This window comes from Haliotis rubra, unplaced genomic scaffold (assembly GCF_003918875.1).
Source record: "Haliotis rubra isolate DU_JTF1 unplaced genomic scaffold, ASM391887v1 Scf592, whole genome shotgun sequence".
NCBI classification, from domain to species: domain Eukaryota; kingdom Metazoa; phylum Mollusca; class Gastropoda; order Lepetellida; family Haliotidae; genus Haliotis; species Haliotis rubra.
In genome coordinates, this window is record NW_025767293.1 from 316,889 (window position 1) to 327,500 (window position 10,612).

A 10,612-nucleotide genomic window follows, 5' to 3' on the forward strand; every position below is an offset into this window, starting at 1 on the left:
GAACAAAGTGCTCTCCCTCTCCTCAGGTTCCCATTCGAATCACCTAAATTTTCTATGATTCATGTTAGGTGCGTTTGAGATGTTGATGTCATAAGATTTCACGCTTATAACAGTATGGAGATAAATACCTCTGTGACAGTACAGTGGTACAAAGGTTGTTTCCCAGGGCCCGGGCGATGTTAACGCTGTCTGTATTTGAGTGCCATGTTCCCCGACCAGAAAACATCGGATTGCTTTACTCGTGCTGAAATATCCGCGCGCGCACACACACACACACACACGCAGGCGTGCACGCACGCACGCACGCACGCAAGCACGCACACACACACCATATGATCTGTTTGCAACCGAACCAATATATTTAACAAAAATACGGAAATATTTCAGGTCAAAACAATATGAGTTAGAATGTGATCACGTGATCATGGATGGTATGGAATATTCAGTACTTCTAATATAGTGCTTGTAATTATAAAACTTCCGTGAATGTATGGTTCACCGTGAACATCCAACATGTAATTGCGCCGGTTTAGGCGTGTAATAAATAAACAACTCCATCCTCCACAACCAAACATGGTGGTCGGGTAGCCTAGTGGTTAAAGCGTTTGCTTGTCACGCCGAAGACCCGGGTTCGAAACCCCACATGGATCCAGTTTTTGAAGCCCATTTCTGTTGTCCCCAGCCGTGATATTGCCGGAACATTTCTAAAAGCGGCGTAAAGCCATACTCATTCTATTACTCGATCATTCTACAACCAAAAAGTCATAACACCTTATCCAATCAGATACATGTATTGTGTTTGTAACGCCGAGGAATCAGATGTTGCTGAACACCTAAAAGCATATATTCAGATTACTTCTTATCTTTTTCAAAATTTGTGATTGAAATATAAGCAGCAAAAGAAACGTCAGTTTGGAATTTTCCCTCGCAGAAACGGATAACTGTAAACTCATTTAATGTTTTGATTGTATATTTTTGACAACATCTCCAACTTTACCTGAGCAAAGACATTCCTTCCCAAACTCAGAATGGAACCCAGGAAATGGTCTTCAAAACGCAACCTGATCTCGTAGATGGTACGGTGTTCTCTGTGTTTTCATGCAACTCATGCTGCACGTGCTGTTCCCAAGGACCAGCCCTATAAAATGCACCCCCAAACCTGGTTGAAACATTCACATTACAACGTCAGCAGGATGTTGGGACTCACGACGGCTCAGAGGAACCAGGCGCTAGGAAGACTTGAAGCTGGCCACACTGCACAAGCCGTTGCCATCTACAGGCTGCAGCAACGTTTCCGGGCCACCAACACCACAAATTCTCTCCCCCGTACTGGCAGACCAAGGGTGACCACAAGACGACAAGACTGCCATGTTGTGCGACAGCATGTACAGAATCCCTTCATGCAGGCATCCGAAACAACACGCCAGACAGTGGGAACACACGGAAGACCAATCAGTACTGATACAGTACGCCGACGTCTTAACAGCGGGAACCTCCGTTGCCGTAGACCTTACCGTGGACCTATCCTCACCCCTCGTCATCGGCGTGAACGTCTACAGTTTGCCCTACAACACCAAAACTGGCGATACAGGCATTGGAGAACTGTTCTGTTCACAGTTGGTACTGCGTATCAACTGCAGATGGCAGAACAAGAATATGGCGACGACGTGGCCAGCGTTACTCAGGCCAATGTGTTATGGAAAGAGACTCATGGGGAGGTGCAAGCATCATGGTATGGGGTGGAATAGTCCTGAACCAGAGAGTGGGTCCTGTGGTGTTCTAGAACCTTGGTCCAGGGAGAGGAGGCGGCATCACATCGGTGCGCTACATCAACCAGGCTCTCAGACCCCACGCCATACCACATTTCACACGTCACCGGAACAACATTTTCCAGCATGATAACGCCAGGGCCGTTACTGCCAGAGCTTCAAGGGACTTCCTACAGCAGAACGGTGTCAACATTATGCAGTGGCCAGCCCTTAGTGCTGATTTAAACCCAATAAAACATCTTTGGGATGAAATTCAGAGGAGACAAAATAATGTCATACCAAGGCCGAACACAGCCAATTTATTGCGCCAGGCCTTTCTCTGAGTGTGGTTCCAGGTGTCAATGGCCTTCATCAATCGATTGGTGCACTCCATGCATAGACGCTGTACTGCAGTTATTGCCGCTCGTGGTAGTCACACTAGATACTGAAGTCAAGAGTCTGAATGGACTGCAAACGTTCACGTAATGTCTTGGAATTGTGCTGAGTTATTCATTGATGTCTCGGGATATCGTACACAAAAAAAGGTTTTGATCCGCTTATTATGTCTATTTCTGTAATGATTTGATTACAGTGCCTATCTAATTTTGAATTCGTACTGACGGGTTTTTTTGCTGCTGAGTATATATATATTAATATGTATTATACATAGGCATGTTTTACAGTTGTTCATACGCATGAATGTTGAGGCGACTGACGGGTGGTCAGACTCGCTACCTCGGTTGACACGGGTCATTGTATCCCGATAGCGTAGATCGATAATCATGATGTCAATCACTGGATTGTCTGGTCCAGACTCGATTATTTACAGACATCCGCGAAATAGAACATCTCACTTATCACTCTTACTAGGGCCATGAGCAACAGCTTCATCACTAATAAAACCCGTGAAGATCCGGGTTAGAATTGATCTTCAGCAACCCGCGATTGTCGTAAAAGGCGACTTACGGGATCGGGTGGTCAGCCTCGTTGACTTGGTTGGCACATCATCGTATCCCAATTGCGCAGATCGATGCTCATGCTGTTGATCACTGGATTGTCTGGTCCAAGCTCAATTATTTACAGACCGCCACCATATAGCTGGAATATTATATTAGAGTGCGGCGTAAAACTAAGCTCACTCATCGATGACAAACGAACAGGACGACAAAGTACAGCGCCTATTGAGTCCTATAAGTACAGCCGTCATAAACACAACCAAAGGTTTAGCTGAAACGTACGGTCAAAATAAGAAATGCATTGACATATTTTTTGTCACTGAAGCGTCAACTTCGAAATGTCTTCCACATGTTTACCATAAAACATAGAACCCCTTTGGGGGGCTTTACTGTGACATTGATTATGTTAACTGTGATTAGAGAATTAGTTTTAATATCTGCAAATTCTGAGTATTTAGCAAACAGTTATCTCGGCGACATTCATTCGGTAACTTATAAATACACACTTGACTTTATAAATTTATAATTCTATGCTAACTGGAATAATACTGGTGTGCCTGGTTAAACAATCACCATATCGGTAGAAAAAGATCGTTTGTTATTCTGCAAACAAAATAATCACCCTGGGTACTTACAAAATATTAGGGGCGGTGGGGTAGCCTAATGGTTAAAGCGTTGGCTCGTCACGCCGAAGACCCGGGTTCGAATCCCCACATGGGTACAATGTGTGAAGCCCATTTCTGGTGTCCCCCGCCGTGATATTGCTGGAATATTGCTAAAAGCGGCGTAAAACCAAACTTAGTCAGTCAGTCAGTACAAAATATTAAAAACTTGTCGATAAAGAGGTCATTGTGTAGTTGTCTTTCTTATAACTGATATTGTTATGCTCCCAGATCAGCCTAGTAAACATATCACGTGACAGCATGGAAAATAACACTTGGTGTTCGGGAGCAATCACGTATTAGCTGAACCCGTTTTCACGACATTAATGGCAAAGCCACTTTTTAAAACTACCCTGATACTGTATGTGTGTCTTGTTTAAGTACACTGCCAGACTAGTCATCAGTTTCCGAACGAGGTTAATCATGAGAACATGTCTAACGTCACGCATAATTCATGTTTCATTTTCCTGTTCTGACAAAATGAAATAAAAACTACTCTATGAGTCAGTGTGAGAGGACATATCCGAGAAATGGGAGAACGGGACATCTTTAGGTTTGGAACAATGAAACAAGAAGGTAGGTCAATATACAGTTCATAGTATTGACCTCTGCGTCTCTTGCTGGGGCGGTGGGGTAGTCAAGTGGTTACAGCGTTCGCTCGTCACCCCGAAGACCCGGGTTCGATTCCCCACATGGGTACAATGTGTGAAGCCCATTTCTGGTGTCCCCGCCGTGATATAGCTGGAATATTGCTAAAAGCGGCGTAAAACTTAACTCACTCCCTCACTCTGCGTCTTGCTACAGTAATGTTGATACTGTTGTGTCAGTACTGCTAATAGCGAGGTGCGCGTAGGTATAAAATTCAGAGTTGTAATATTTTGGCTAGTTACTGTCGTTAAAATGAGCTTACATAAACTATACACATTCAATATTTCAGTATGGGTTTGGGTGACAGAGAGACTAGTGATGAAATGTATAAATGTCACATTTACATAAGTTCTTACATGAGTTATACACATCTGACATTTCAGAATGACTTTGAGGGATGGAATTTATAAGTTTAATACCAACCGCACAAAGATCACAAACTAAACATAACTAATCCCAACATTATGATACTCCTCAGCGGACATATTTTCTTCCTAATCTGTCAAAACAGGAATAGCACAGTTTGAACAGTCATATCAAATAAAAAACTCGAGAGCGTAAATACTCATTAAACCATTTGAATCAATATCTTTCAGACTTCCAACACCTTATGTACCTGAAGGTTCTGATGGCCACAATCACTTTCCTTTTCGCCAGCTATATTGGCCTACTTGTGCTGCAGTGGGTTGTCAACAAAAGGTGAGTCACACTATTGTTCTGAAACTGAAATAACAATTAACACATTTACTGCCCTCAGTTGCCCTTAACACGTTCTTACATAATATACATTTACACAAGGGTATGATATAGTATGGTGTGTATGTGTGGGGGTGGGGGTGGGGGTGGATGGATTTGGTTGGGGGCTGTAGGTGCGAAACAAGCTCGAAGTGATACAGGCCTTTCATGTTTACCAATTATAGGTACTCGTGAGCTGGGTTTTGGGCTGACAAACATACACATATATTTTGATGTAATCAAGATTCGAACCCAAGGTGTCCAACGGGCGCAACCCCAAACAACCACTTAAATGTGGCCGTTCCCCATAGCACAGCGTGCAATGTAAATATATGAAGGCGGAATATATAGTAGAATATACAACAGTTACTACCCAATTAAATAGGCTCACTACGACAAACATGGACTGGTGGTGATCAGTTCTATAATCGTCTTGGAATTAGAGGGACGGGACAAATTTCATTGTGATCTCAAACACAAACAGGTGCAAAATTTGCTCAAAACACTTAAAGGGTATGGCTTCTTATTTGGCACAATACCTAATGGTATTTGGCAGTAACCTACTCCAAGACATATTCCCGAATGAAGGAACAGGAATGGAAATATATAATCCTGTCGTTCTCAGAAATTTTACTTCAGCACAAGAAATCATTTCCAGTATATGCCTGAACTGAAAACTCTGCTGGATTTGTAACTGTAACCGTCAATGTCTCACGAACTGATAACAATTTGAAACTGTGTTTTATCCAAAATAAGACTCTACTGTTATTTCAGGTATGGTCGACGCCGCAAACACGATATCCCTAGGGGGTCTGCTGTCTTGAATGAAACTGAATGTGTTCTTCTTCAAGAAGTATCCACGAGGGAAAGTCGTGCACTTCGACAGAAAAGGCGTGAGAGTTGGTATGTTGATAACGTTGGAACATCCAGGGACCGCCAAGGAATGATCCCTCATGACAACAATCCCAATGACAGAGATCGCCAAGGAGTGATCCTTCATGACAACCATCTCTATGACTGGGATCGCCAAGGAATGATCCCTCATGACAACAATCTTAATGACGGAGATCGCCCAGGAATAATCATCCGTCATGAGAACCATCCCAATGACAGAGATCGCCAAGGAATGATCCGTCATGACAACCATCTCTATGACTGGGATCGCCAAGGAATGATCCCTCATGACAACAACCCCACTGACTGGGATCGCCAAGGAATGATCCCTCATGACAGCCATCCTAATGGCAGAGATCGCCAAGGAATGATCCCTCATGACAACAATCCCACTGACTGGGATCGCCAAGGAATGATCCGTCATGAGAACCATCTCTATGACTGGGATCACCAAGGAATGATCCCTCATGACAACCATCACAGTGAAGAACAGGATCATGTCAATATATGTGAAGTATCTACAGAAAACGACGGCCAGGCAGACAAGTCATTTTGCATAAATCTTTCAACAAGTTCAAACGACAATAGAGAGTCGAGGCTATTACCTGTTTCAGGAGGAAGTTGGTTAAATGAGGGTATCTGGGAAAACAATAATTTATATGTTGGCCACGACCTACCTGGACAAAGTGAAACAGTACTGTAACGTGAGACAACGACTGTGGACACAACATCACATTGACCAATATATAACGTCAATGCCAGAGTGAGTGAGTGAATATGGCTTTACGCCTCTTTTAGCGGTATTCCAGATATTTTGCGGCAGGGGACACCAGAAATGGGCTTCACACATTGTACCCTTGTGGGGAATCGAACCCGTGTCTTCAGTGTGCGAGCGAACGTTCAACCACTAGGCTACACTACCACCCGGAGAATTTTCAGAAATTCGAAACATAAATTCTCAGACTTGGATATGAATCCAATCTTTCTAATTTTGCATCAAAATCCTGACAAACAATATTTATCAATATGAAGATGTATTGGTGCCTCAACCATATCACGTCGATATTTAAATAATCGGGTCTGGACATGATAAACTGGTGATCGATGTCGTGAGCGACGACGAGTCAGTTATCTCCATTTCAGTCGGTCTTCATACAATCACTGGTTGCGATCAACTCTTCCGCATCGGACCTCCGGCGATATTCAGGACAATGGCCGACTGTATTTGCCAACCCGAATGTAACATTACCACATCAAGACATCGGTTAGGGTATGACTATGCTATGGGGTAGCAGAAAAACAAAACTAAGAGTAGTGTAATTTATTCATAGCGGATGAATCCGTTTTGTACACATGCATCTTTATTTGAAATACATATATATTCAGGTGTTGGATTCCACTCAAATGTTATATACTTACATCACATATCCGTTGACTGACCTGAATAAATATGCATGTATGTTGAATAAATATGTACTAGTATTCGTACTAATGAGTTGGTGTCATTAGTTTAACGCCACTAAGATCAATATTTCACTCATATCACTAATACAGTATTGTTGGAGAAAACCTTAAAGAAATGCAGGTTTGGGTCATCTATTGAAGTCTTTGATGAAATCCGCAAGAGCGGGTGTAACGCTGACAAACCTGGAGCAAGTGAGTCTGGATTTATGCTGCTGGACAATATCCTAGCTAAAGGGGACAATATCCTAGCTAAAGGGGACAATATCCTAGCTAAAGAGGACACCTGAAATGGGTTTCATCTGTTCTACCCATGTGGAGGGAAACCTGGTAACATGAAGATCAAATCGTTTTCTAACCCAGGATCGTCGTTTCCTGGTATACCGAAGGGAGGCAACTCACAGTGCTTACGTGTATAGAATACTTCCAGTATGATGAAGAATATTGCCTATGTTTGCAAAACGTGAGTGAGTGTAGTTTTACGTCGCCTTTAGCAATACTCCAGCAATATCACGGCGGTCGGCACTAGAAATGGGCTTCACACATCGTACCCATGTTCGGAATCGAACCCGGTTCTTTGGTGTGACGAGCGACTGCTTTAGCCACTAGACTACCCCATCGTAGGTGATAGTTTCACTAACTGTCTGTCCCGACACAGGTCATATTTCCGCAGTAGTGCAACAGGCAGACCTGATAACTTCCTGGTGTCGCTGGTTTGTTAATACCGTAACTAACTCATTTAGCGTACCCACGACAAAATCACGGAGATTCCTAACAGGACTCAACATTTTTCAACATCAACTTGCCGTCATAAATAAAGGAAAAATATGTAGATCGTCATTAAATCCCGCACATGAGTGAAGGAATAAAGAGTATTGTATAAAACATCGTATGATACTTGACTGTGTATTTGTATTGCCGTGATGAATATTTGGCCTCATAATGTATGGACTTTAATCATGTGGAATACGGTAATGTAATGATAAAATAGTTACTGGCCCCATGCTATATGGCGAACACATATACTCGGCGTCATTAATGAAGGGTCAAGTTATTGGTAACACCATTTCTCAAAAGTTGTAAAATCTTCATTTTTGTTTGAAATCTATACAACTCAATGTTTTGCATACTTTCTAACACTATGGAAAACATATGAGGCCGCTGAAATGTCATTATTTCGTTCTTTAACGTCCGATACATTCTGTTGCAAATGGCACATTTTTTATTCAAATTGTCAATATGGAAATCCCCCTGCCATTTAATGTCAATTATTTGCACGTGTACGTCGCTCTGTCCATGGAAATACACATACATTGATGCTTTGTTACTGTCGTTCACTGTTCAGGTACCTGTTTGAAATCGCAGCTTAAAATAAGACGTTTTTTGACACTTGCTGAAAGTGGTCGGGCTATAGGCCCTTTGGAATCCGGTCAAAGTCAGCGGCAGGTTGCTGTCCGCTTTAATGTGAGTCGGAGTGTTATTGGTAGACTGTTTCAAGCCATGCAGTGAATGAGGGTACACAAGATACTGAATAACCGAGCGCTTCGTGTTTGTCATTTTCAATTGTTTCGGGGGTGGGGGGTGGGGGTGTTGTCTATACAACAAGTGCTGTTTGAACGTTTTGTCGGTATGTCCCGATGTGTCACGTTTGTCAACATATTAAACACTATGATGACACTCATGGTTCTATTACTTCTGAGAAACGTTTCTTTACAGGTGCTTTATATCATTTGACCCTTTATTAATGACGCCTAGTATAGAATATTGTCTGAGCATGTCTAGCCTCATTCTCTTCCCACAGAGGTTACTTGTCATATCGTCCTACGAACCTCTGTTCCAATACGGCCATATTTCCCGGTTCTCGTAAAATCCCCTAGCGGCAAAAAATCGCAACACGAATTATCTCCCTTCTTTTTATCCAATCAGAACACGTGATACATCGACTTAGATCCAACTTGACTAATGCAAGTGAAAATGGGGCCACAAATATCCAACTTCTCTGCCGGGAATTTGTGTTGATGTGACACACAAGACATTTAATGGCAAGCTTGTCCGTTGTCCTCGAGATCCGGCATTACATGACTGAGTTCTGTCTAGAAGAAACGTTTGCGCATCGCGCAGGGGAAAAGGTTCTAGTTTTCCCGAAGCATACGGATATTACCGAGGCCTTGCGAAGGATCACTTTTGAAACAACGTCGCTGATTGCACAACTAAATCTGATTGCAACCAATCACGAATCCTGAACACTCGCACCATGAAAGGGCCGTATTAGAACAGAGGTTCGTAGGAAGATATGACAAGTAACCTCTGTGGGAAGAGAATGGTCTAGCCTCTATCCAGCTGTGGGTTGATCGTATGCTACTTAGAACATACTACGGCACTATCGCTGTAATGTTAGTTCTCATATGTTCATTCCCTTTGAAACTAAAAGGCACTTTCGATGTGATGCGTGTTAAGAATTTACACTTTTCTAAACAGAAGTTTATTTAACTTAAGCCTTTGATAACAGATAACAGATACAAAGCAGATCATGGGGCAGTGGGGTAGCCTCGTGGTTAAGGCGTTGGCTCGTCGGTTTGATTCCCCAAATGGTTACAATTAGACTAACGCTTTGTCCCTGAATATATATAATCTTGATAGCAACAATTAAACCGACTTAAATTGAAATGGAGCCCCAGTCAAATGGGAGATACAGGACCTGGGGAATTTCAGTCTTGTTTTATCTAATTAGGTCTTTAGCATTGCAAGGAGGGCAAGGCAGTAGGGAAAATAATATGGTTCAGGAACTGTGGGGCGGACTAGGTTACAAGATGTGAAACCCATTTCTGGTGTCCCCCGCATTGGTATTGCAGGACTATTGCTAAAGGCGGCGTAAATGTAAACTCACTCACTCACTCAAAGTAGATCGCTAAGAGTCCTGAAAGCAGCTGTACGTCGCTGTATAAGCGTAGTAATCCCATTGTATCACACCTCAACTCCGTCCCGACCTGCGTCACGCTGACGAAACCCTGACCTTTATGATACAGTGTCATGAGTATGTAATTGAGGAGTGATTTGGGTTTGGTTCTCGAATAGTCAGTAGTATGGATCACACGCAAAACGAAAGTTACTACTGTGCAGTCGATGTAGTTAGATATGAGTTCAAGAAGGTGTTTGTCACGTAATGGAAATACGACTTTAAAGTCATCAAACTCGAAATATTTCCGTATTCACTAAATTACAACTTATCAGAAGTCAAATATTTACTATCGCCTTTATTCCATTGTGAAACTCGTATATAACGATGTGATTAAAAATCGGTTGTAACGATATCGGTATTTCACAAATCACCTCTTCTATTTACAGCGACAAACGATACCAGGTGTGCTCGGCAAGATTAGCGCCCCCTGCCGTACCTGTGGCACGTATCACAGACACAAAACAGCCAAAAACACAAAATCCTCAAAATAATATATTGCTTCTGACATTATTTGGTCACTTCTGAAAGGTGCTCTGCTAATGTCGAGTT

General features: G+C 42.5%; 1 protein-coding gene across 1 annotated transcript; it reads left to right on the forward strand.

Moving 5' to 3' along the window:
* The first annotated feature begins 3,825 nt into the window (after window positions 1-3,825).
* On the forward strand, window positions 3,826-7,131 carry LOC124255101. Its single transcript, XM_046688943.1, has 3 exons — window positions 3,826-3,942; window positions 4,611-4,713; window positions 5,524-7,131. Exons 1-3 carry the CDS (start codon window positions 3,897-3,899, stop codon window positions 6,344-6,346), a joined length of 972 nt encoding a protein of 323 aa, XP_046544899.1. The 5' UTR covers window positions 3,826-3,896; the 3' UTR covers window positions 6,347-7,131.
* The last annotated feature ends 3,481 nt before the right edge of the window (window positions 7,132-10,612 follow it).

Bases quoted from the DNA above. Each gene is read 5' to 3' on its own strand.
- LOC124255101 (XM_046688943.1), top strand. From the start codon at position 3,897: ATGGGAGAACGGGACATCTTTAGGTTTGGAACAATGAAACAAGAAG. The intron at 3,943-4,610 runs GTAGGTCAATAT...AATATCTTTCAG, and splicing joins TGGAACAATGAAACAAGAAG to ACTTCCAACACCTTATGTAC. The intron at 4,714-5,523 runs GTGAGTCACACT...CTGTTATTTCAG, and splicing joins CAGTGGGTTGTCAACAAAAG to GTATGGTCGACGCCGCAAAC.